The sequence below is a fragment of the Clupea harengus genome, chromosome 2, assembly GCF_900700415.2.
Source record: "Clupea harengus chromosome 2, Ch_v2.0.2, whole genome shotgun sequence".
Taxonomy (NCBI): Eukaryota; Metazoa; Chordata; class Actinopteri; order Clupeiformes; family Clupeidae; genus Clupea; species Clupea harengus.
In genome coordinates this window covers 24,337,724-24,364,013 of record NC_045153.1, presented here as the reverse complement: position 1 = coordinate 24,364,013, position 26,290 = coordinate 24,337,724, and the positions used below count along the sequence as shown (strand labels likewise).

The following is a 26,290-nucleotide window of genomic DNA, read 5'->3' as shown; positions in this document are numbered from 1 at the left end:
CAGAACTTTCTTTTCCGTGTGTGTGTGTGTGTGTGTGTGTGTGTGTGTGTGTGTGTTTGTAAATGCCATCTTCAGATATAAATGGAATGCTACTTTGCGACATTGTCAGCCGCTCTCACTGCCATTCACTGACTTGAATGTCTCTGGAAAAGTCTCTCCATGTTAATATTCTGTGAATTCCGGTAAAGGGAGTCAACAGGTTCCCAGTTAGTGGTTACTGTACGATGGACGCGGAAAGGTTTTGTTTCCAGCGAGGGCACCAGTTATGTACAAAATAGAAGATAAGAAGGACACAACTAGAAGTCTGAGTCACTGAAGAATGTTAGCTATCAGATTGTGAGTTTCAGGAAATAAATTGCGTATTATTCATCCAAAACTGGCATGCAAATATGGCGCTTCTGCTTCTGGGTGATCTGTAGAGCGATTGAAAATGATTTTACTTCTCTGTTTCTGAAACAGACACGTCATATCACAATCACAAATCACATGGCATCTGTTCAAGGTGCTTTTGCACCATTTTTGAGTAACGATTTAAACCCATTTAATAATTATGTTCATTCTGCTGGCTGCTCCTATCTACAGATAATGGTGTATAATAATGGCCCTTCATTGAAAAGTGTCTTTGTTTTGTTGGCAATCACAAGTGTTCTCAAAACCAGTTTGACTGCATGCTTTCCAGCCAAGTTTGGTTGTGTGAGTGTTAAAACAAACTATGAATTACTGTCTCGGTCGCTTTGAAGGATCCAGCCCATAGCCAAAGATAAGTGGCCAGGAACTCCTTCCACAGTTTAAAGCTGTAACAGCCATACATTTCTCCACGGCTTTGTTTGTGAGTGTGCTCATGTCAGTGACAAGTAGTAAATAAAGTGGACAAGGTGAGCGGCCTGAGTTGTGGGGTGGCCCATGGCATGAGATCAAGCTTCAGGAGAAAAGCTTTCAAAGGCCAGATGAAGCCTTCTAGTCGTCTGTACATTTCCCTCTTCTTCTCCTCGTCCTTTGTCCTTCTCTGTGCTCAAGAGCCTCCATTAGCTCCAGGCATAGAGCCCAGGTCTTCTCTTCAGTGAGGTTGCTAGGTCACTGGAGACCCTCAACAGAAACAATCTCTGGCATTTTTACCACTGCGCTACTCATGTTGCCGAGTCACTCTTGAGTACATGTATCTAAGGCCACTGAGACGTACTGTTGACCGAGAGGAGTGCAGCCCATTGGCAGAGTATTAGTTGAATTATAGTGGTTGATTCAGGGCTGCCATTAAACCTGAGGGGCTCGGGATTTCAATCAAGGTTACTTTGTTGTTGTTATTCGCAGGACCAGCTGCCAAGCTGCCATGCGGGCTGCTTTTTGACTTTTTTGTGAAATTCACCACCTCATTTCTTTTTCCTAGCTGATCCAAACACAACAATGTTGTGCCACAAACATGACTGAGGAGTGAGGACTGTCTGTAGCTGAATTTGACCTTTGGACCTCTCAGCTCACATCTTTATGGCCTAGCTTATGGTTCAGCATAACGCGGCACCAAGCATGTTTTATTTTTTTGTTATGTTTGTTTGTTTGCTTTACCACTGGGACGGTAATGTAACGAATAGGTAATGCCGCTGCCAGTTTTGTTACCAAGATAAACAGTCATGATGTGCCAAGCAGATTTCTTGTTGCTGCGTCATTAGGAAGGGGGTTAACATGATGGCACGCTGACAGTCGAGACACTACTCTCAATCTCTCCCTCTCTCTCCCCCTTCTCCCTGCATCCCTCCCTGGCTTCTCGCCGGCTCGTTAGGGCACTGAGGTGGGTAAAAAGCGTGTTTTAACAGGAGTTAGTGCGTGTGTTTGTCATGTGTGTACACAGGGCCTCGGCAGCTAATGGAAGCCTAGGGTGGCCACTCTGTTTTTTTTTTTGCTCCGCTGGGTCTGCGCGCTCTCTCTCTCTCTCTCGCTGCTGTCGTCAGCAGTGCTGAGCGTTACGCACCACTCTCTGAGCGAGAGCTGCTCAGGAGGCAGTCATGTGTGCCACCACACAGGCCCTACGCACCCCGACGCCGGGGAGCAGAGGTCACCGTGGGACGCCCACACTGACAAAGAGGAGAGAGCTGAGAAAGATAGAAAGCGAGAAAGACAAAGAAAAGAGAGAGAGAGAGGGAGTGATAGAAACGAGGAGAAGCAGGGAGACAGGGCCGCTGTCTGAAAACAGAGTGGAGTAAGAGAGCAAGAAGTGTTGGAGTTGATTCTCAGAAGGGGAGCTGTCAGTGAGGGCTGGAACACTGGGACTTTTGAACGAGCCAGGTTGCAGCTTGTAAGTAGCACATGTGTCCCATAAGAAGCACATGTGTCCCATAAAATGAAAAGTGTGGGGAGGGGGGGGGGGACGGGGGACAGATAGATAGAGGTTCCCAACAAAGGCCCATGGAGAAGCGGCCTGAAGCCACGCATTCATGCTATCAAAGAACCGTTTCATCTGGCGATCACACACATGGCAAGTCTACAGGTCAGCACAGCGGCAGCAGGCTTGTGTTCCTTTAAGCCAGCTCTCTGCTCCTCTCCCACTCTGTCCCCCCCCCCCACACACACACTCTGTTTACCAAACCCACTGGCGGGAGGCACTGTGGCCTCTCTGATAGTGCTGTTGTACTCATGTTTATAAATGTCTAACTGCTGGCTGTCCACATGATCCTTCACAAGGTCGCCTCCTTTAATGATTCATCCTCAGCGAACCTCAGTGAAGGAACACTCCATTTGTTCAACAAAGGATCTATCAGCTGCTGCTCTGCCATTCTTCAAAAAGCCTTCAAACATTGACACTGTCTGCATTCATGACTGTAGATTCAGACAGGAGGAAGTCTATGACATGGTGCGTTCACTGACAAATTAGAACTTGTGAACGTGATACATCCCAACCTTAACACCTCTATATCTAGCATTTCTAATAATTCAAGTTTAATTAATTAAACCTTCGGGTGCCATTATGCAGATGTCAGTGTCTGTAGTGAAGATGTTCCCATGTCCTAATCAAACTGAGGAGACATGCAGATTTCATTGAAGCTATTCGTTGTGTGTTTATGTCAAAGCTGCTTCAGCCTCTGCTCCAATCCAGCTCAGTTTATATTCTTGCTCTATGGACAGACCTGGCGCTGCCAAAAACTGATACCATGTACTGATTCATCATTTCATTTTTTGAATGTTGACTTCAGCCATACTCCCTACAAAATATTTAGCTTTAAAAGTCCCCACAGTACCAGTGAGCACAGCAGCACAATGCCTCCTACGCACCGATAACAACATCCTGTCCTTCACTCTGCTTAGTGTGGCTCATATTTGCCATCCGAATCCATGTTTTTTCTGTCCAGTGTGCCTGTTAATGCTAGGGGGACAGGCCTGTCTCTATGTCTCTGCGTCCATCTCAGTGGATTGTCTACAATGTTCCCTGAACGCCATCCAAAGCTGCTGTAGGAGTTGATCAAGTCTCTGTTGGTTAACATCCCCTTATTGTTATGAGGCATTGATGAGGGACTGACCACACTACAGTCATGCTTTTTTCCTCTTCAAGGCTGGACATCATGGGTTTAGCCTTCATTGAGTCAGCTCATCTTTAATAGTTATTATGAAACCAAGACCATATTAGTCAGCGCTGACAAAGGATTGTGGATTGTGGAAGTTTCCTCCCCCGACCAGTTGTTGTGAATTATATGATGTGGAATTGCCTCACTGTACTGAATCAGTGCGTATTGTAAAAGAAAGGTTACGAAACATGCTACAACCTAGTGGGATTGTGCTGTCCACATTGCACATGTGGACCAACTAACAACAGATAGATCTAAACGAAAGTGCCTGTTTTTTTTTAATTGAGACTTTTGAGACTTTTTTTTTTAATTGAGGACCCTCTTTCTTAAATGGGCCAGCAGGCACTCTCACACACTGTTTAAGTGAAGAGCTTGTGGACACTGAAAAGGCTTATCTCTTCACAATTTCTGGTTGTTGTACGAGAATATTCTTTGCAAGAGTATTAAATAAGCTTACTTGTGGCAGAGATGGCGATTAGGCGCTGTTGGAGATCTTAATGAGTTCACTGAGACAATAGCTTAGATCCTTTTCTCTTTATCTCTTTGACTTCCTGTGTTTGTGTACTAAAACTATTATGGATCTCTTAAGAGGAGTGCCATTGCTGTTAAGGCCAGACCCTGAGCAGTGGGTGGGAGAAGGGTGAGGTGGTGGAGTCTGAAGTTTACAGTCAATACCGTCAGTCATGCACAGTTCACACTTAGAAAGCCTTTCGCAAACACACAGTGATTTACAGCACAAACACTGAGGCCAGGGAAGCAATCCTGTCCTAAAGGGTTAGCATTCCATTCTTCTGCCATGTGAATTCAATATGCTGGTGTTTCATAATTGCTATGAACACATGCTGATCAGTGTTATGATATCGTGGTGTCACATAACGCTTATTGTGCCATCACAAATCATAGTCAAAGCACATCATGCCTTTTGTCCTTTAACATATTCCCAGTTTAATGCCTGCCCACTTCACGTCCAGTCACCTAAAGTTCCACGAATAGACTGTCAAGGTTACACGCATGCAATGCGCATGCAATACTATGCTATAAGTAGCAGTGGTGCCCGCTTACCTGATATATGGAATGATTGATGTCCCCGCTGATCTATTTTACAGAGAACTACACGGTCTCCGAGTCGGGAGGCAAGACTGAATCTGTGGCCACGCTGCAGCCCCAGCCCTCACTCAGCTCCATCCAGACCAGCTCCCCGGGGCCCAAGCGCTCGGGCAACACCCTGAAGAAGTGGCTCACCAGCCCGGTGCGCCGCCTCAGCCACGGCAGCAATGTCAAGAAGATCCCCAGCAAGCAGAAGAAGCGGGACGGACGCAAGAGCATCGACCTGGGCCCGCCGGAGATGCAGGATGGGGAGGTGAGCTGGAGAGAAGCCAATGGGGGGGGGGGGGGGGGGGGTGAAAGAGGGTCAGGTCCACTCTGGGGTCAGCTGTTTTGCCGGAGTTGGTCCTTAACTGTTTGCGTGGTTGTGTCACAAGGGTTACGCTGATACAGAGGTCTGTGAATATCTATGCTTTCCCTCTCAGAGCACCTGATTTGTGCTCCTGTTGTACTCAATAATAATAATTCAATGTACTTAGAAACATGGAATACTTTCTCCTGTCAGTATCCCTCATTCATATGCCACTCTAATTTTAAGATGTCTTTGTTATAATCCAGTACAAAACTCTGACCTAAGTTGAGTCAGCATTACACTCTCAGTGACACGGCCTCCCAAAGCAGATCGGTATCCTCAATGAGCTGCTCTTAACTGTAGCTGTGGTTGTTGATGGAGTAAGAGGAAAGAGAAGAGAGGTCAAGAGAGGCCACATTACGATTGATCAGATCTGATATGACGCATTCTAGGTAGTTCTTTTGCTGTCGTGGGTGGATAGTAATATTTTAAATCCAGATACAGCCTTGTATGACGGCATCAAACCTCTTTGTCATGCAGTTTCCAATGAATGACTGCAAAGGAATGAACATACTGTTTTAATTAACACAATGTTTTGGGTTGTTTTATGAAACTATGAAAACATGGTGATAGTAGGGAATGTTCCTAACTGTGTCACCACTAGAAACTACATACTACCTCATTTAACATGTTCTAGTCTGTAAATTCAGTTAATCTTAATCCACATTCTCTTGGTAATTTGTCTCCTATTTATCTCTGTGCTTGTATTAGTTAGTGTAAGAGTGTAGCCCACTATCAAGTCTTCATATTTATGACGCATGTAGATAGCTTTTCTTCCACTGGCCATGGTCTTGCACTTAACTGATATGTCACTTAGAAAACTAGCCCCCTTGTTCTCACTTTATTTCTGAGCAGCGTACTCTAAAGGCCCTGGGCCTGGCTCAGCAGAGAGTGGCCATGGTGATACTGAGTCTGATCAGAGGGACTTGATTAGCCCAGTGGAGACTTCCTGCTCAACAGAACTGCACACAGCACAGTCTGATGAGACAAAGAGTTACTGTGGAGCGGGGCAGTTGTGTGAACCTCACCACAATAGACTGCTTTAAATGGCTGCTCTCTCCCCCGCTCTCTGTTTCACTCTCTCTCTCTCTTTTTCTATCACTCTTTTACTCTCTCTTCTACAACCACACTGTCTCTCTCTCCCCCCCCTCTTATTATCCATCTGTTTTCCTTCTGTCCTGCTCTGTGCAGAGAAAAGAAGAACTCCCCAAGTCTTCAGGCATGCAGAGCGGAGGAGAGGAGGAGCCTGAGGACGATTCCCATACACCCCTCCCACCTCCCATGGAGATCATCAAAGATCCTTCAGCCCAGGAGGAGAAGGTAGGTTCTAGACATTACTGACCCATAATGACAGCGGTCTTGGTACTCTTAAGACATTAACCAGCTTGGTGGAATTATTGTGCATCATTCACCCCCATCACAAGGTCAGAACAGGCATGGAGTGTCATCTAGTACAGTATACTTGAAACGCTCACCAATCCAAACTCATACAATTCATACTTACATAACCCCGCACGCACGCACACACACACAAACACACACACACATCTGTGCTAATATTCCTGAAAGGATTTGTTTCTCCCGTCAAGGGCAGTGGGCTAACTGCCATATCTATGTGTGACGTTTTCCTCCTTCTCTCTGTCTCTTTGCTACTCTTTATATCGTCTGTCTTCCCCAGTTTTCGACTGGCCTCGAGCTTCATGCTGTGGTCTAACTAACATGCTGTTTTTCACTTTCTCATACTGGCGCCTAACGCCGCACTTAAGCCTGTTCCACTCTGGCACAACAAACCCATCCCCTAGCAAGCCACATCACTGGTGGAACAGAGTAGGCATTGTACGCTATTGCCCTTTTGTGTTGTTTAGCATGTTCAGATCATTTTTCTATGGAAAATGATTGCAATTGCTAGCAGTTTGCTGAGGCTTTGATCACACTCTACACATCAGAACTCTAAAGGGGATTGACTTCATTGATCACACTCTATAAGAGAACTGCAAATGAAAATGGAAATGAAGAGAGGGATCGACTTCATTTCTATTTGCATTTGCTTATTTAAAGGCTCATTTAATCAATGCAACTTACAGTACTCTAAAGATATGCATTGTATCCATGAGTGCTTCCTGTTAAAAGAGATTAGTATCTTAGCCTCTTTTCACAACAATGGTCATAAGCAGCTGTATTTGATGAGGCAGTTTGTCACATCAAGAACACACAAAGCGTTTCTGTGATGAGCATATTTTGTTTCCCCACCTAGCAAAGCATCTTCTGGCCATCCCAAGGTGCCAAACTCTTGTTGATTAACATCCTCTCTTGTCTTCTCCCTGTCCCTTCTCCTCTGTCCCTCCCTGCTAACGCGGCCTTCCTCTTTAAACCGTGCCTTGCAGTCTTCCTCACTGCTTGCCGCGCGCCAGGGCTCCGCCGAGGCCCCCAGTGCCGCCGAGCTTGTCAGTGCAATAGAAAAATTGGTCAAAACCAAGATGGTAAGTGTGCAACTGGGGCCGTTCAGCCGGAAATGCGCAGGTTCACACACCTGGCACTACGAGCTGCAGGCACTGTTTTCTCTATTAACCCTCTCGGTTTCCCCTTCTTTCTATTGCTTTTGTCTTGACTAACGGTGCTTAGCATGCTTGAATGGGTTAGGGGCTTGTTTATTTTATTTCACAAATGTTTTGTGTACAGTATAGAAGGTAGTGATTAACGTTAACTTTTGTGGTGTATGTCTGCATTGAAAAAAAAATACTTTATCGTTATGATTTCAGGACGCAGGTTTATAGTTTCACCTCTGTCCTACTACATCTGTTTATCAGAAATAAAGGTTAATGCCATTGGCTTAACTATAAATGTGTCACCTTTATCCAAAGCACAATATGCCAGTTGATTTTCATTAATTTTGCACGGTACATACAAATGTGGATATTTATACACCTCTTTATTTGCCTACATAATTTTAGTACACAAATTGAAAACTGGTCTTCCAGGTCAGAGAATCTGGATACCCATCAAAAATTTCTATTGACGGTTATTTTTAAACAAGTTTTACCGCCCCACTTATTTACCACTGTACTGAGTTCACATAGGACACAACTAGCAGGCTCCCGGTTGGGCCATTTTACTATCTAGCCCACCTAGCTTGAGGATAAGTGTCATATGATGTGTGTGTGTGTGTGTGTTTGGTGACAGACTCTGGAGCCAGGCGCCTATCCAGGGTTCCATACGAGCCCAGCGGAGCAACCCACCCCCACTCAGCCACGCAACCCTGAGCTGGAGCAGAAAGCCAAAGCCATGCGAGGACGCATGTAAGGGAACCTACCTCTGTTCAGACCCCACCTGTCGTATCATATACATTACTAAGTTCATACAATGCTTTATTTTATTCGTTAGCAACTAGCATAGACTATGGGACCCATATGTCTCTTCTCTGGTCTAGACTGCTGCGGTAGTAACTCGCTTTACATACAACCATATTATCCTTATTCTAAGCAAATTACTTGACAGCTGTGATAAGGCACACCCTCTTTTATGGACGTCAGTAGTCAGTCATATTGCAATGTGGAAAGTTATTCATTTAATATCCACTTCTGAACAAAAGCATAAGGAAATATTATTGTGAAACATTTTTCAGATAGGATTCTATGTGTTTATCTCATCCGTATGAAGTATCAAATGTCCCAATAATTAACATCTGTAATGTTAATGAATAGGCAGATTTATAGATTTACTGCAACGGTTTCATTGCAGGTTTGTCCTCAATGAGCTGATACAGACTGAGAAGGACTACGTTAAAGATCTGGGCATCGTAGTTGAGGTGAGTCACACTTACCAGACACTTACCAATATTTGCCTTACTTGGTAACCAGATGTATGATGGCATATTCAGAGCCAAATGAAACTGACCTATTTATCCCCTTCCTTCCAATACAACTGTTATTTTATTTGCATCAGTGTCTGGTTGCTTAACACAGGCCGGCTGTTTTATGCCATTAGTAGTCTTCTCCATGAATCGCTCCTATTTGCATGACCATATGTGAAGCTGACCTGGGACATGGAGACCTAGCGTTTATGATGGAGCGTGGACGGCCACGAACAAAACCGCCAGGCACAAGCCTTCACACATTCTCTGTTTGTGTTAGACTGCTGATATGATCTGAAGTTTCCTGTTGTCACGAGGGCTCAGGGACCACCCCATTCATTATTATGCTTCATCTATTGTCCTGTACAGGAGTACATGAAGGCCATAGAGGAGAAGGGCGTCCCTGAAGATATGAAGGGAAAAGACAAGATTGTATTTGGGAATATTCACCAAATCTATGACTGGCACAGAGAGTAAGGCATTAAGCACTTACGTGTTGTTTACTCTGAAATATCTTGTATAGGCTATTGTTATACATGTAGCAAAGAACAGGAGTAACAGAACGGAGCTGACGTATACATTCAGAATGTCACTGTTGTTTTGTGTCTTGTAGCTTCTTTGTGGGTGAACTGGAGAAATGTCTGGAGGACCATGAGCACCTACCAGAGCTGTTCATCAAACACGTAAGTTTGGAGGTTTTGACATTTTGGAGGTTTTCTGACCGTGGTAATGGAGTGTGCCAGCCATCGCTTACTCATCTTGATGTCAACCATGTGTTCACAGGAAAGGAGACTGCATATGTATGTCGTCTACTGTCAGAACAAACCCAAGTCGGAATTCATTGTTGCTGAATATGACTCTTTCTTTGAGGTATGTATTTGATTCTTTGAGGTATGTACTGTACATATTATAAACGTTTGATGCTACTAAGCCAAACAGCAAATTAGTCAATATCTCTGAGAACTTTTTCCCATTTCCACAGAGTATACAGCAAGAAGTCAGCTCCAGGCTTTCCATCAGTGATTTTCTGATCAAGCCGATTCAGAGGATCACAAAATATCAACTGCTTCTAAAGGTAGGAGGACCAAAACACAACCAAAATACAATTTCAATGTACAAGGATACCCCAAGTGTGAGACATTTTGTGGTGTTTTTGTGGTGTTTTTTCTGTTTATCTGTAGGACTTCTTGAAGTACAGTATCAAGGCAGGAATGGACTGTCAAGATATTGAGGTAACAACGTCAAAGCAGAATGTCTGACTTGAAAAGATTGTACAGTACTACAGCCAAACTCTGTACTGCCAGTACTCAAAGTGTGTTCAATTTTGTTGTTTTACAGAAAGCTGTTAACTTGATGTCTCAAGTACCGAAGCTCTGCAATGATATGATGAACTTGGGCAGGCTTCAAGGTTATGAGGTAGGTTTTGCACTGCTCCATGTATGTTGTCCTGGCTAGATAAGCTAGTTTTGAGCAAATATTTGAGAACAAACAAAGTGCAAATGCATGAATTTATCAAGAATGAGAGACGTTAAAAATGAGAGATGTTAATGGAGGTGTTCGCAAGAGATTCTACATGCTCGCTCACATACTGACAGCCACTCGACGTTTGTTCTTCCATGAGCTTACTGACATCCATTTCCATTACACTGCTGCTATATTAAATCTCTGACTTCTGAGATAAGGGGCACATTCTCTATGCTTGGCGGTAATTGTGTTGAAATTAAGTATAGTGTTTGCCTGTGACCTACTGGGGAGTGTGCGCTGAGTTTTATGACTGAGTGTGGAGAGAGACGGGGGCCAGGCTCACGGTCGCCGACAAGGGTGTTGACACACAGATGACAGCCTGGCAGGGCTTAATGCTCCAGTGCTGAGAGACTGAGCGACAAGCTCCTTAATAATAATGATAATGCATGAAACTGACGCTAGGCTTTTCATAGTGTCTTCATCACCGGGCACCTGTTTAATGTAATTCTGAGGAGCAATGCACTGTCAGCCATCACATGCATAATGAAGATAATCTGATGCGCTGAATATAGTGAGGGAGAGAGGGAGCGATATTTTCATGCTAACCGTGTGTGGTCTGGTGTGGCAGGGGAAGTTGACCAGCCAGGGCAAGCTGCTGCAGCAGGAGACTTTCTTTGTGACGGAGCAGGACACCGGCGTCCTGTCCCGCAGCAAGGAGCGCAGGGTCTTCCTCTTTGAGCAGATAGTCATCTTCAGCGAGCTTCTCCGCAAGGGCTCGTCCACCCCTGGGTACCAGTTTAAAAAGAGCATCAAGGTAAGAGGCCAGACTGAAACCACACTTTAGCATACAGGTTTCACTTTGCGTAAAATGAACTTTCATCGCTTGTACCCACATGTAAACTCAGGACTGAGCATCTGTCCTTTTAAAGGAGAAAGGCTGGTTCTCTACAGTAAAATAAGCATTTCTGTCTGTCTGGAAAGGTGAGCTACCTGGCACTGGAGGAGCATGTTGACAATGACCCCTGTAAGCTGGTGCTGACGAGTCGTGGTTCATCTGAACGATTCACGCTTCAAGCTGCAAACGTGGACATCAAGCAGGTCTGGGTCCAGCACATCACAGACCTCCTAGATGCCCAGAGCAACTTTCTATCGGGTGAGAACGGCCATCAATTTATTGAACTTGTATTTATTTTAAACATGGTAATACACTATATCTTACATACATGAACATATATGATTACAATATTTTCACTACAGGGCTGTTGTGTGTGATTTTTGTGTTGTTTTTTAACTTTCCTACACTTTTCATCCATGCCCATCCTAACTGTCTTTTACAGCCCTCCAGTCCCCTATTGAGTACCAGAAGGAGAAGGGTGGGTCTCACTCTCTGACCAGGAACTCATCGGCCAGCCGTCCGTCCCAGCAGCCCAGCAGACCCAACTCCACCACCTCCGTGGGAGTGGAGAAGCCCCCTCTCTCCGGGAGGACCTCCACCCCTCTCAAAATGTCTACCTCCAATGGCAGCCCTTGCTTCGACCCACAGAAACACAGCGAGCGGTTCGAGTCCACAAGGGTAAGTCTCACTTAGAATGGCTCGCCTCAAAACTCACAGTCAATCCGAGAACGAGAGCACAGCTCTAGCGCGAGGCTATTATTAGTCTGTTTGCTGGCCTAGTTTCCCTCTCAACAGGACACCAGTTGATGTTTTTGAGAAAACCGTGGCATCAAAATGCCGCAGTTCCACCCAATGTGCTTCCTTCATATGCCACATGTTATGGGTGCTCTGTACCAACCTGCAGGAAATAATTTAACCAGTTTTCAATAATTCTCACCACTTTCAAGTTAAACATCTTTTCTTTTTCATTTCAGTTACCTCTTAGACTTAGTATGTTCTCCTGTAACTTTGGTGTGCATGTTCTTTTTGTGTGTGTGTGTGTGTGTGTGTGTGTGTGTGTGTGTGTGTGTGTGTGTGTATGTCCATGTGTGTATGTGTGTGTGTCCATGTGTGTCTGTGTCTGTGTCACACACTGACCTGTACCACTCAGCACCATGATGGAGTCGGATGTAACGGGATGTCCTCCACCATGATGGTGACGCAAGACTACAATGCACTGAAAGAGAACGAGATTTGCGTCAACCAGGGAGAAACGGTGCAGGTGCTGGCCACCAACCAGCAGAACATGTACCTGGTGTATCGGGCAGCCAACAGCCAATCCCCAGCGGCCGAGGGCTGGCTGCCAGGTCACATCCTGGGCCCCCTCAGTAAAACACTCATAGACAGTGCTGACGGAAATATCAAGTAAGTGTCCCACAGCCACACCCCACTGGAGCTCTGGCTGGCTGATAGAGCCACGTGACAAAGGTACAGGAATCCACCCTTCTTTCGTCGGAACTAACTTGGAAATGTTGGACGAAGGGCGAAGTCTAATTTCGTGTTACTTTCTATGGGGTTTTTTCCCTTTTTTTTTTTTGTTCAGTAATTCAAAAAAAAGTCATTGCAGAACACTCGTACAGGTGTGAATGAACTTTAGAGGCATCTCATTTTCTTAGAAAGAAGATGTACCGAGAGAATCTTACATCAATGTGGAACTCACTGGGCTGGACTTTTATTTCAGTTTCTAACACCGTTATTTTTCCTTTGTGAATTTTGAAGAAAAAAAAGGCCTTTCAATGGACTGCGGTCTATTTCTCCAAGTGGAGAAAGTTTATGTTATTGTCTGTGGCAATTTGTACAGGTTGGGTTTTTGTTGTTTTAATGTTATTTTTGAGAACTTAATTTCAGTTTTATTTTGATTTGATTGGTTACCTGATATGTTGGCCGATTATTGTAAATAATCTTCATTTGTTTACTGATACTTTTCCGTACATTCCTGTATAAAGTCTTTTGCACTATTTAAGAGGATCCATATTAATGAAGTCAGGTTGTGCAATATAATTATAGTCACAATGTTCAGCATTGTACTTGTAGTGTAACTAATAATTTTAAATGTATTATTTTAAATATGTAAAATAAAATTTTGACATGAGCATGACTTAACAAAGCCAAGAAAATTAAGCGTTATGTTTTGCTTCAGGATACTCACAATGACATTGTTTGTACTTGGAAAGAACTGCACAGATGCAGTCAAACTGCATTTTTCTAGCTAACTGCCCTCTGTCAAAATTCAAATCACTGTGGATTAGAGTACCCTATGAAAGCAAACTATTCCACAAGTTAAATCAAATCACCAGTCTATTAAATGTAGACATTATAGAACCGCGTTCCATAAATCACAAAGATTCACAAACTCACAAATCATTCTCTTCACACATCCACGTAGGGCAGCTCTCTTTGATAGGTCTGAGTCGAAATCTGATCATTTAAAAAATGTTTTAGTGCTTTGACAATCTGTTGAATTAAACAAATCAGTTTGAAGAGCACAATAAGTTTTTGCACTTTCTTATGATTTTGTTATGATTCAGTTTTTCCTCTTTTGTTGTAGTGTACTGGTTTGTTTTCTACTAACCCTATTGGTCCTAAGCAGATTACATTTGTGTTCAAAGCAGCTGCCTATTGAATCTGACATCTGTCATTCAGTCCTTATTTATCCTGATGAAGGGGTCTTTGAAGCCCAAGTTGCTTTGACACAAATGATGTATCCACCCTGGTGTAAGACTGAATGCCGAGGGTCTTAGTAGAGCATCATTATGATATGCTGAGGGAAGTTAAACACCAAGAAATGATCCCTGGGGGTTGCCCATATGGTGTGACAGTCAGTATTTGGGTACAAAACTTTCCTTTCAAATCTGTAGGCATTGTTTTATTCCTGACAGGATGCCTGTGATTCTTCTCAATAAAGATTGGTTACCTATCTTTTCCCCTCCCACCCCCTTCACTTGATATTCCTGCTTTGACCATTGCATCTTTTGGTACAACAGGAAGTCTCTGTCATGGAATACCCTGCGTACAAGAAAGCGAGCAGAGCAGGATAGCAGTGGCAAAAGTGAAGCCAAGCTTGAGAACGGACTTCCTCGTAAGCCCAAGGAAATACTGAGCACCAAGGTGGCAGTGAAAGTGAGTAAGCAGGCGGCGGAGCCTCCTGAATGCCTGCTGCCCTCTCACCCGTGTGCGCGCACCTGTTTCACGCCTGAGTCCCTGTCTGGGCACTAACTGTATAGATGCGATAAAACTCACAGCACTCAGTAGACACAAGGGGGCTATACGTACTCTGCTAATTATCCTGGCTAACTGTAATCAAGTACTTAAAAAATATATTAAAAGAACAGTTTATGGCAGACTTTTAATAATCATTTTGAGAAAACAACAACCCAGCAAATGTCTTGCATGTTTTTTTGAGTTAGGGTTTGTTATTTCGCAACCCCTCTTTGAGTTCTGAAAATGTCCGGGTGCATGTCTTCTGACCGACCCTGAAAGAATCACGTGGGCCCATGAAGTTAGATGATTATTTGAATTAGGTTAACAGCTGCCATGTCACCTTGACATCAGTCTTGGCCACCGGTCAAATTTTACCCCACAACAATTAACATGATGGTTCACACTGTTCACCCTGATGTAAAAACCGATGGCGACAAATGTGTTAATAGTCATAAGGGACAAAAGTGCCCAGGTTCGTTTTGGTCAGCTGGTGTCATTTATCTAATTTTACTCCTGAGGTGTGGGCATTGTGGTTTTATTATATACTGTATATATACAGTAATCACTCCACAAGTGTGTAAAAATGTACGCCCTCACCTCCTGATGGTTGCATAACCATACTGTTAATTATTACTACCAACAGTTACACATTACACCACCTACCACATTTTAGACTTCTCCGTTGTTTGATTAAACGGTTTTTTGACCCACATTAACATCCTGAATGTGTCTAACATAATACCACCAGAGCAGCTATGCACCAACACTGCTTCCAATGTGCCAAATGCTGGATGCTCTCCTCCAACTTCTTGTTATCATCCCTCACGGAAGACGGCACTGAAATGATGTCTGTGTCCTGTGCAAGCCCTGTGTTCTTCCGTCACCCGTCTCCTCCGCTGGCTACATGCTTCTAGCAAGGGCAGGAGGAGACCACGGCCACCTGTCTAACTCTACTCTTTCTCATGCTCCACCACAGGAGTCAAACAGTTCAGAGGAGTCAGATTGCGATGACGAGCTAGACCCCAGAACTAGCATGGAGGTAGTACTTAAAATCTAGTCCGTCATGCATGCAGCCCCTAGCAGTGTCCAAGTGTGTGTTGTAGTGGTTTAGTCCTGCTGTTTATGCCTAGTATTTCTAGAAGATGTGGTGTGGCTGTATCCACAGGATTTTTTTTTTTTTGCAGTCTTTCTCACAGTAAAGTGTTTCTAACTGATCTTATTTTCTGAACTAATATTTCAAATCTAATTATTATGATTTTGTTTTTCTACATGTATTTTTTGGCTTCTGTGTATTTTGTCTGAATCACATCTAAATATTTGTTTGTAGTGACTTCAGATTACCAGTGAATTGCATAGCTCTGTTTGGCATGTATGTATTTAAAAACTACAGCAAGCTACTGTGTTTGCCACTCACACATATGAATATGATTCTACAAATCTGTTAGTAGTTTCAGGTTTTCTTTCAAGAGGCTTTCAAGGACACTTGATTTTGACAAAGGATTTGTATATGGTTTACAGGCCCCTTCCCTCCCCCCCCCCCCCCCAAACTCACATTCATAATTCCAGTCAGTTCTCAGAAATTGATGTTTCATCAGAATTCACCATCATGGTCACCATTTCCTAGATGTAATAATAGCGCCCCTAAGTGGTCAAGTCATGAAACAACCATCGGCTTGTCAATGGGACATAAAGATCACATACTCAGATGACCTTGGCATCTGCTTTTAGATCTGAACTATCTAAGTCTTAACTGTAATTTATTTGCTTTGCAGTTACTGAACCCCAACTTTATTCAAGAAGGTAAGAAATTAATGAAAAATCAGTTGTGCTCTCAGAGTGGGCTTTTGCTTATTGGTGTGTTGTCAACGCCAGAATGAATGACTGAATAAATGAAGGTTTACACATGCCATGAACCCATGTGAAGCTCTAGTCATGTAGGAATCTCTGTTGTATTATGATTCTGTTCAAAAGTTGCTCCAGAGTTCCTGATCCCTCTGGCTGATGTGACTTGTGCGTTTGGGGAGACTGTGGTCTTGTGCTGCAAGGTCTGTGGACGGCCAAAGCCAAAGATCACTCTGAAGGGCCCAGATCAGAGTCCGATAGTGAACAACAGCCGATTCACAATAAACATCAGGTACTTACATGTTTTAGGACTAAATAACTGGTGATTATGCCCAGGTGCAAAAAGTAAATGACTCCTTGCATGCACACCAACAGTCCAAGAGCAGTCCAATATACTGTTAATGTGACTGTTAATATCACACTTAAAATCACACTGGAGACTAGGGTATGGGAACTTTAGGTACTCTGTAAGGTTTGGGTGACCAAATGCCTCATTTCTTTCCTGAAATGTTTTGAATACGGATTAAACTAAGAGTGAGTCTGAGATCCTGGGTGGCAAATCAGTGTGATTTTCAGGAGCAGGTAGTGTAGCAGGCGCCAGGAGGGACAGGATTTGAAGGGTTCGCAGAGGGCGTCTTTTAATCCTGTGGGAACCAAGTGTGGATCAGTGCCTCATGAGAAGTCGGCTGTGAAATCTCCGTGTTATACCACAGCCGACTTGATCACAGTGGAGAGAGAGCCCCACTATCACGTGCTTTGGAGATTCAATAGCCTCCTCTACTGCTCTGACACAATGGGAGATTTCAAGATGATGTCTGCAGGAATACTGTGGAGTAGAGATCTGAGGATAAATAGTTTTTTATGTCAGATAAAAACAGCAATCTGATTTGATCTGTTTGAGGGGACTCGTTTTTTTTCTCCAAATGTTTTGATGTGAACTTGAAAAAACAAAGCAAGATTTAGATACTTTAGATCTAAGATCTTTTCTGGATTTTACTGGAATATAAACGGCTAAATACGGTACACTGCAACATTATAAAGATGAAGAATGTCAGATGTCTGTTGGAGGGCCCAGTGAAGGGGTCTTGAGATGCCACAGCTACATTCTTCCCCGGTAACAGCAGCTTTGAGAAATGCCACTCTGTTTATCTCCAGGGACACGGGGGATATCCTGCTGAAGATTTGTAACCTGTTGCCTCAGGACACGGGTATTTACACCTGTGTGGCCGTCAATGACCACGGCACCGCCTCCTCCTCCGCCTCTATTAAAGTCCAGGGTAAGGAGAAGATGAAAGCGGGGAAATAGCACACATAGTCAACAGACGAATTGAGACTGAAAAATAGATTGAATAACAAGTGGTGGATTCATCATGTTGCACAGGTATCCCATCAGCCCCTGCCCGGCCTGTGGCCCAGGAGGCGAGCAGCTCCGCGGTGATCGTCCACTGGCTTCCCCCGGCCAGCTCAGGAAACTGCACTGTTTCCAGTTACACCGTGGAGTACAGGCAAGAGGGTAAGAATGCAACACATCTGCTGTTTATAGAAAACATACTCCATCAAACTGCTTTATCCCAGCTCACTCAATTATAAGCCTATTGTAAGGTTAATGAACCGTGCCTGCGCTCTTGATCCTTCAGACTCGCTGGTTTGGCAACCCTCTGTATCCACATCAGATGTGTGTGTGAAGATTGAAGACCTAATCCCCGGCGGGCACTACCAGTTTCGGGTCGGAGCAAGCAACCCTTGGGGAGTCAGTCCACCCAGCGAGCCCTCCAACATGGTCACCCTTCCTAGTGGACGTGAGTCACATGCTGTGTGTGTATGCTGTGTGTGTATGCTGTGTGTGTATTTTTCACCGCTAACGATTTCTATGGTTTTTCTTGAAGCCTCTACATACGATGGGATGGGGATTCAGTGGAAAGATCACTTTGAGTCGGCTTTCACAGAAATATCTGAAATCGGGAGGTAGGTTATATTTAGCATTTTCTCTAGTTAGTTCATCTCACGTACGTGCTTCTTCAGGAGGTGAAGTTGAACTACATTCCACCTTCTCTACCGCAACACGGCGCAACACTGTAGTTCCACGTTGGTGGAACGAACTGCCTAGTACTACCAGAGTAGGGGCGTCCCTCTCTACCTTCAAGAAGCTTTTGAAGACCCAACTCTTCAGAGAGCACCTCCCTTCCTAACTGGCACCTGACTAGCGCTTAACTTGCACTTCAGCAGTTACATTCCTGCACTTCTTTTTCCTTTTTTCTAGGTCGTTGTATTTATTGTTACACCATGCTTTTTATTGCTCTTAGCTTGACTGTTCTCTCCCTTGTACGTCGCTTTGGACAAAAGCGTCTGCTAAATGACTAAATGTAAATGTAACACCTCTGATTGTAGGGGCCGATTCTCTGTGGTGAAGAAGTGCCTAAACAAGGCCACTAAGAAGGAGGTGGCGGTGAAATGTGTCAATAAGAAGATGCAGAAGAAGGAGCAGGTGGCCCATGAGGCTGACATCCTAAAACACGTCCAGCATCCACAGCTGGTAGCTCTCTCGGACACCTATGAGACAGCGTCCGCTTACGTCCTGGTCTTAGAGCTGTAAGTCCTCTACTCCTCTATAAGCAGGGCTGTGAATTGTCAATAGTAAAGGTTTGCATCGTGGTAAGTCTTTCTGTGTGTCTTTCTCAAGCTTGGAGGATGGGAGGCTTTTTGACTACCTAGTGGCTCATGATGAACTGATGGAGGAGAAGGTGGCATTTTTTGTTAAGGACACCTTAGAGGCCTTGCAGCATTTGCACACCTGCAGAGTTGCTCATTTAGACCTGAAGGTGAGTTGATACGACAAACATGTTTGCTGTTTGCACATTATATGTTAAATAATAATATTGTTATTATTATTAACATTTATTCGTCCTTTACTCAATGCCTTTTGTTATTTCTGTAGCCCGAGAATCTCCTGGTGGATCTGCACGTGCCAGTTCCCTGTGTGAAGCTCATTGATTTTGGAGATGCCATTCAGGTATCTGGTCACCGCTACGTTCACCTACTCCTTGGCAACCCAGAGTTCTCTGCTCCTGAGTTGATCCAAGGAACACCAGTGTCTTTGACCTCCGACGTGTGGAGCGTTGGCGTGTTGGCTTACGTCATGCTGAGCGGAGTCTCCCCTTTCCTTGACGAGAGCTTGGAGGAGACCTGTGTGAACATTTGCAAGCTGGACTTCTGCTTCCCTGACGAGTACTTCTGCGGAGTCAGCCAGGCCGCACGGGACTTCATAACCTCCATGCTTCAGCAGGACCCTCGCAAACGGCCCGCTGCGACGTCCTGCCTGCAGCACCCCTGGGTTAGTGCCCACAGCGGCGACTACTCCAAGACCCCGCTGGATACGGGCAGGTTGGCTTCCTTCATAGACCGTCGCCGGCAACTGCATGACGTGCGCCCAGTCACCAACATCAAGGGTCTGGTGACGAGCAGTATGGGCCATACCCTATGAGGAGGCCTGTGAAGCGGGCAGACTGTGGTCGTTGTGGCAGCCAGATGGTTTCTTCATGTACTGATCGCATTTTTCCACGTGGGATCAGGGTAGTTATCACTGCTGTGAACATGCTCCAAAACATGACTTTTATGGACTGAGAAACTTTAGTGCACTTAGCTGACCACCGAAGGAACTGCAACGGGTCTGTTCACATTTGCTGTAGATTGAACCTACTGTTATCTATTCTAAAAGAAGATTAAGAAGAGAAACAGAACAAATGCACAATATCTGTAGAAAGTGGTCAAACCATAAAGATGTGCATCACAAAGAAGTATTTAGCACTTTGGACTTTGAATGAAATACCATGTATAGTACATACAGTTAACCTGCTATTTTCCCACTGGTCCAATAATAAACAACAATAAAAGAATGTACCTGGCGTAACGGACAGGTTAGCGTAATGTATAATGCTCATATCATTCTTCTGACTGTACTAACTACACCATGCCAGGAGCTTATGGCCAAACACCATCTTTTCATTTGATTTCGGTTTCAAATGCTTGTTAAATGTATGATTCAGAAGTTACTTCTGTTTCAAATGCTTGTTAAAGGTATGATTCAGAAGTTACTTCTGTATCGTATTGTTCCTCTATTCCTTTCAACAGTATTTAAACGAACGAAAATGTTTTCGATGCGATGATTCTGCAATTCTTGGAAAACATAGCTGCCTTTTTTTGTTGCTGGTCATAGGTTTCTGTCTTCAAAACAAATCATAGTCTGGTTACTTGTTGAACTACATCATGGCAACCCTTATAATGATATAATTAAGTGTATGCATCTGGTTCAAATACAAAACGTGACTACATTTAGAGACCATAATGAACTCACTTGGTGTCCTCAGGTCATAAAACATTTCGCTTGTCTGTAAACAATGCTGATATACTTCCTATCCAGAGAGCCTAGTTTAAAATCCATAACTGAGTGGAAAAGTCCAAGCCTTAATGCTATTTATTTTTTGTAACAAATATAGCTGTGCCTCCAATGTGAAATCAAAATGTATTCTTTTCATTCTTCACATAGACTCAAGATGTGTGTTGTGTCAGATTATTATTTAAAAAAAATAAGATTTCTTTTCACGCATTTTCAGATGCAAATTCAGATGTTTCTATAGCTAAATACCTAGGAAGTTGTCAGATCCTTTACAGAGATTGTATAATGTTGGAATGGCATGACCAAACTATATTCAGAAAGTTAAGAGATCATTCAAACTTTTAGATGTGAAGTGTAGCACTTGTGTTTCTTGTCAGGCATACGTGTGAAACTAAAACATTCATTATGGATTGCACATTTTTCTACCTATCATTAACTATCTCTAGCGATGAAGAGCAATGTTTTTTTTCATGTGGCTGTAGTTTCACAGTCAACACTTATTGCTTATTATTACTACAATATTACTTTAGTGTGCCACATCACTCCACTACATCACAGTAAGCAGGGACTGTTTACATGAGGCTGTGGTAATAATAATAGTCATTTGTGATCAAACACAATTACACGGCTCAGCAACATTAAGACTGTATTTTGTGCATAAGGAGTTGTCATGTTTTCTTAGCACAACACAATAATGTGTTTCGAGTGTAGAATGATACCTTACATTGACTAATTGTTAGATTGTATTCATCAGTGCTGCATGGGGTAAATGGCTATTGATTCCTCAGTAACAAAGTGGTGGTACAGAACACTTGGATTTTAGCTACAACGTCAAACATCATTCTACCAGAGTAGGGAATTTCATTATACAACTTCAGTTTCTACAGTGGAATGGACATTTAAATACTTGTGTTGTAGTCAGATTGATTAGAATTATACTGCGCCCTTCTGGTTTAAAATTTCAATCTGTGGCACATAAAAGAACTTGGAATATCATATCATTTTTGTATTGTTCATTTCTGCAGAGAGCCTATAGAAAGGATGAACTTGCATAACTGCTTTGTTCATTTTCTGACCCTGTATATTTCTATATCTCATGTGTTTATTGCCTTGTACATAGGTCTGTGTAAAATTTGGCTATCAGATGGAAATACCCTTTCCTAAATCATACAGGCTGTTTGTTTGTTACTGAATGTTTAATAAACAGTGCTTGTTTATAGAAAAAAATAAAGATTCCACAAATCTATAGATAATTTTTATGTAATCTGTGTCTCCACAGTTGATTATCTGGGTCTAAACAGCACAGATTGAAATGTGGCAACATTTTAAAACAATGTAGTAGTTTATCGCTAAGCTACAGCTGCAGGTTGTACCAGTGCGGTAGGTTCTCAGGACGGGGTAATGGCTCCACATTAACATGATGTTATCATGAGCTTGGCAAGAAAGATGGTTTTCCTTTTTGTGCAGAATATTATAGATCATATAAATATAGTCTATTTAGACAGTGAACTTCCACCACACCAGCTTTGAAGCTTCTTTTTGCTTAAAGATAAACTTTAATGGGGGTTTGAATTGCTCATTTGTCTGATTAGTCACATTTCTAGTACATGATACTAAACACTTGAAATTAAAACACTAAAACAGAATTACAGACATAAACATTCTACGGGCACAGGCAGTATGTCACATAACAAGCACAACATGGAAGTACAGGCAATCACACGTACATAACGCCACAATAGTTTTGAGCGCTTTTTTATTGCTGTACTTCTGATTTGTCTTTATGCTATTCTTAAACTACTTAACAGTTTACCACATCTAGTAAGGCTATGTATAAATAACCATATTTAGCCTGAAAAAGAAAAAGAACTGCACCAGACACATAATAATAATCAAAGATAAATCACACAATCCAAGGGGCATAAAACAGGGAGTTAAAGAAGAAGTTAAAGTTAAGGAAGTAAATTATTTTAAAATAGTTTAAAGTTGTCCACTGAGCCCACCTCGCTAAAAACCTACTTTGTGAAAGGGTGTTCCACGCCATGAGAACATCAGCAGAACAGGAAAAGCAAATCCAAGAGGTTCCTTTTCTGTTAATGATTGAGAGTCTCCATCACTACATAAGGTAGGAATAAGATGATGTAAATACAAAGAACAAGAACCAGGGTTGCCATAATCTGTCTCTGGTCATTACGAGGTACTGATTTCCTGGAGAGGCCACAAGCACAACCTCAAACAAATATTTATAGAAATAGAATTTTGAATATGGTGACGATTTTAAACGTGTTGTGTCTGGGCTACACATAGCTCCTTTAGTTTAGACCTGGGCTTCTGTCACATATGTTTGAACTGTGTTTGCTTCATGTCTCTTATAAAAACAGGAAAAAAGAGCACTAAAGATATCTTTAGCATCCTTCCTCATGAACACATAAAGTAGAAAATCAAACAGGGGGTTCAAGGCAATGAGAATTTCAGAAGAATGTTCCCACTTATGTTGAGAAACTGGATCAGTATATACATATGGAAATCGAGATAGAATTATTATCACTATATGAGGTAGGAATGAGATGGTGTAAACACAAAGAACAAGAGCCAGGGTTGCCATAATCTGTCTCTGGTCATTATGAGGTACTGATGTCCTGGAGAGGGCCCTCCATGTCCCCACAAAAAAGGACACCACCAGGGGGTAAGGCAGCAGCATACCCACAAGCACAACTATACTCAAATTGTCATTGCTTATGGTAGACAAGATGACACACGATATCAATATCAATATCCAAACAGCGACAGACACAAACACTGATATCCTCAGCCTTAGCATGTTTCGGTACCAAACAGTGTGAGCAATCATTGTATATCTCTCTGCAGATATACACACCATAAAGCAAACGTTAAGTCCCACACCAAATATGTACACTAACATCATAGGTAGGTCAACTTCATACACATGCATTTGTCTTGTTACACTCAAAATCAGTTTGGCAAAAACCTGAATCAGATCAGAAATGAACAGGTTTATAACGTACACAACATGATTGGTTTTGACTACAGAGTGCAACCCATGAAAAGCCACGCATATTAGAGGGAGGGCAACAGAGAAAATTAGACAGTGAACGATCAGGAGGATGGTTTGAAAATCCTGGATGATTGAATAAGGATATGAATGATCTGAAACATCATAATAAAATGGATCATAATAAAAAAATGTTGGCTCTGTGTAGTCGTATGCTGATGTCTGGTTGTGAGGTTCCTCCATTTCAGTTGGACTCTGTCTCTAGAAAGATCAAATGACAAAAATTCTGGACATCCATAAACTTTACTCGCATCGACTTTTACAATTCTGTTGACTCTTCTGAATGCAACTAAAAAGAACCCACTTAAAACACTGCTCCATACAGTATTTGTACTATTCATGGACTGAGAGTATCTCAATGTTCAGAATCAATATTTCCAATTGTGTAGGTAAAATGTAATTGCTGAGGGTTCAGATAGGACTTGTCTCTTGGCAGATCAAATGAGAAATACTCTTTTCTGATTGGTTGGCAGATCAAATGACATGAATTCTGGATATTAATGACACTATATATTTTATGTTGAGAAATACTATTTTCTTATTGGCTGGCAGGTGTCCCAATATTTCTGTATAACAGGAGACCCATGAAGTCAATCAGGTAAAAAAGTGTATTCACTGTTCTATATCAATGTTCTGGAAACTTTGAAAACATCTATACTTTTCTTTAATCATCAGAATAAATTAATGTGCAACTAAAAAAAGACCTCTTAGTTTAAACTGTTGCATCGTTAAACTTTTGTTCAATTTAAAACTGTTGATGTTGTCATAAAGCAGAAGAGGCACTGTGAGCTCACCTGTAGAAGACTCTCCCAACTGTGTCCTGGTGAATGCGTCAATGAGGAGCCTTTCAGGGAAGATCTTGTCAGTCTTCACACCAGCTTGAGCTGATGACACACAGCGCAGTGGAAATGATTTCAATTCATCAGGAACAAATATGTACTAGACTTGGTCTGTATCTCTGACACCATCATTAAACTTTCCTGCAATAACAGTCAACCACTGATCTTCCATCTAAACCAATCTCAATTGTATAGTGTTCTAGCCGTAGAAAAGACCAGAAAGTTGCGCTGCATTGCAGGGTGCTCGTATGCTGTTTATCAACGTTTTTTTCCTCGACAATATTGCATACTTAGACTACACCTATCCACATGAAACATTGCATGATTGAAGCCTCATATGGCTTTTACGGAATAAGATGGGCGGGAGTGTCGCTTTGGGGTAGCACCCCCTGAAATGCGGTGGGCTCTATAGCTTGACAACCACTAGATGTGAAGTGGCGCCACTGAATAATGTTCAAAAGAAAAGCCTAGCTAGGTTCAAACTTCATGAGATGTCACACCCTGCATCTCTACCACATTCTGTCAGACATGACATCCTCTTTTTCAACTTGCTGAAACCAGTTCCACACTAGCAGTCAGACTAATAAAGTGTATAAATATTGTATATTTTGTGTGTGTGTTTCTGTCAGAGAATTGAATGATTTACAAGAAATAACAGAGGGTCATATCATCATTAATTGAGTTGAGATATGGACAAGGAAGGAAACTGTAGTGTGATAACAAACTGTATAAATGCCTTGCTTACCCCCTGCCAGGGGCTTCTCAACTTTGTTACGGACTGTTCAACTGTTGCTACACTACTTACTTGTTGTGACGCGCATCAAATTCCATTCATGGATTTTTTTCTGGCAATATTTTGAGTCATAAATAAGAAATTGAATAAAAGTACATTTTCCCCAACGCAAAACCTCATACAGATATTTTACTTGTATGTTATTTCCCATAATAACCTACCAGTTACCAGTATTTCAGAAGAAAACACACACAGAGAGAGACACTCACACACACACACAGAGAGACACACAGACTTTATCATCTATCTGAGTCATGCCTACGGTAGCTTTCACATGAAGCATTTAGTGATTATACACTGACTGTCATGACCACAACAGGAAAGATATGCAGCATCACCATGGCACTTGCAAGGTGCTGAACCTGAGAAAACTACTTTCTTATGAACATCAACAGTTCATTTTACGCAGCTTATGGTTTACTGTGAATTATTATAAGGCAACGACAGTACGAGCGTTCTGATTGGCTAATGCGAATCATTGTGAGCTCACCTGTACACAGTTCTCTCAGCTGTGTCTGGTGAATTGGTCTGTGAAAAGCCCTCCAGTGAGTTTAAACGCTCTCCACAAGCCTCATAGAAGGTCCTGCATGTGCTCTCAGGAGATTCGCTAGAGCCTTCTGGCTTCAGTTCACAGGGATGGACGAAGTGAAACTTGTGCGTGATGCAATTTCTAATGTAAAATCTGGAGAGTTAAGATGAGGGAGTAACACAGGAAGTGTTTGTCAATTTGTCTTACATAATGACCTCAACTGGGAAAAGATGAAGCATCACCATGACACTTGCAAGACCAGTGTTTAGGCGTAGGAAAACCTGTTGCTACAGTACTTATATTTCAAGACCGTTGAGAGTTAATTTTGTGCAGTTTATGGAGGCATAGGTTAGTTTAGTGTCACC

The 26,290-nt window shown here is 42.7% G+C and overlaps 2 protein-coding genes across 4 annotated transcripts in view; one reads left to right on the top strand and one right to left on the bottom strand.

Annotated features, from left to right (window-relative positions):
• kalrna (kalirin RhoGEF kinase a) overlaps positions 1-21,935 on the top strand; it is a 144,851-nt gene extending 122,916 nt beyond the window's left edge. Inside the window, exons 36-61 of one of the 2 annotated variants that reach the window (XM_031557899.2) lie at positions 4,658-4,911; positions 6,199-6,327; positions 7,392-7,487; positions 8,188-8,303; positions 8,746-8,812; positions 9,227-9,330; positions 9,471-9,540; positions 9,641-9,727; positions 9,840-9,932; positions 10,039-10,089; positions 10,196-10,273; positions 10,950-11,135; positions 11,303-11,474; positions 11,659-11,894; positions 12,367-12,620; positions 14,240-14,375; positions 15,433-15,495; positions 16,229-16,256; positions 16,428-16,590; positions 17,454-17,575; positions 17,680-17,811; positions 17,936-18,097; positions 18,185-18,263; positions 18,687-18,887; positions 18,979-19,117; positions 19,234-21,935. In XM_031557899.2, the coding sequence (XP_031413759.1) occupies positions 4,658-4,911; positions 6,199-6,327; positions 7,392-7,487; positions 8,188-8,303; positions 8,746-8,812; positions 9,227-9,330; positions 9,471-9,540; positions 9,641-9,727; positions 9,840-9,932; positions 10,039-10,089; positions 10,196-10,273; positions 10,950-11,135; positions 11,303-11,474; positions 11,659-11,894; positions 12,367-12,620; positions 14,240-14,375; positions 15,433-15,495; positions 16,229-16,256; positions 16,428-16,590; positions 17,454-17,575; positions 17,680-17,811; positions 17,936-18,097; positions 18,185-18,263; positions 18,687-18,887; positions 18,979-19,117; positions 19,234-19,779 (3,764 nt within the window). In that variant the 3' untranslated portion in view covers positions 19,780-21,935. The remainder of the gene's footprint in view (positions 1-4,657; positions 4,912-6,198; positions 6,328-7,391; positions 7,488-8,187; positions 8,304-8,745; positions 8,813-9,226; positions 9,331-9,470; positions 9,541-9,640; positions 9,728-9,839; positions 9,933-10,038; positions 10,090-10,195; positions 10,274-10,949; positions 11,136-11,302; positions 11,475-11,658; positions 11,895-12,366; positions 12,621-14,239; positions 14,376-15,432; positions 15,496-16,228; positions 16,257-16,427; positions 16,591-17,453; positions 17,576-17,679; positions 17,812-17,935; positions 18,098-18,184; positions 18,264-18,686; positions 18,888-18,978; positions 19,118-19,233) is intronic. The other variant, XM_031557904.2, reaches the window with a different exon arrangement.
• An 86-nt stretch (positions 21,936-22,021) lies between these two features.
• On the bottom strand, positions 22,022-26,030 carry LOC116223213 (ovarian cancer G-protein coupled receptor 1-like). 2 transcript variants are annotated; one of them, XM_031579186.2, is made up of 3 exons: positions 25,887-26,030; positions 24,559-24,648; positions 22,022-23,990 (listed from the first exon to the last, which is right to left on the bottom strand). In XM_031579186.2, the coding sequence occupies exon 3, from the start codon at positions 23,945-23,947 to the stop codon at positions 23,009-23,011; it is 939 nt and encodes a 312-aa protein (XP_031435046.1). In that variant the 5' UTR covers positions 23,948-23,990; positions 24,559-24,648; positions 25,887-26,030; the 3' UTR covers positions 22,022-23,008. The 2 variants fall into 2 exon arrangements, with proteins under 2 accessions (XP_031435046.1, XP_031435040.1); XM_031579180.2 differs by having other exon boundaries at positions 22,022-23,965.
• Positions 26,031-26,290: the final 260 nt, after the last annotated feature.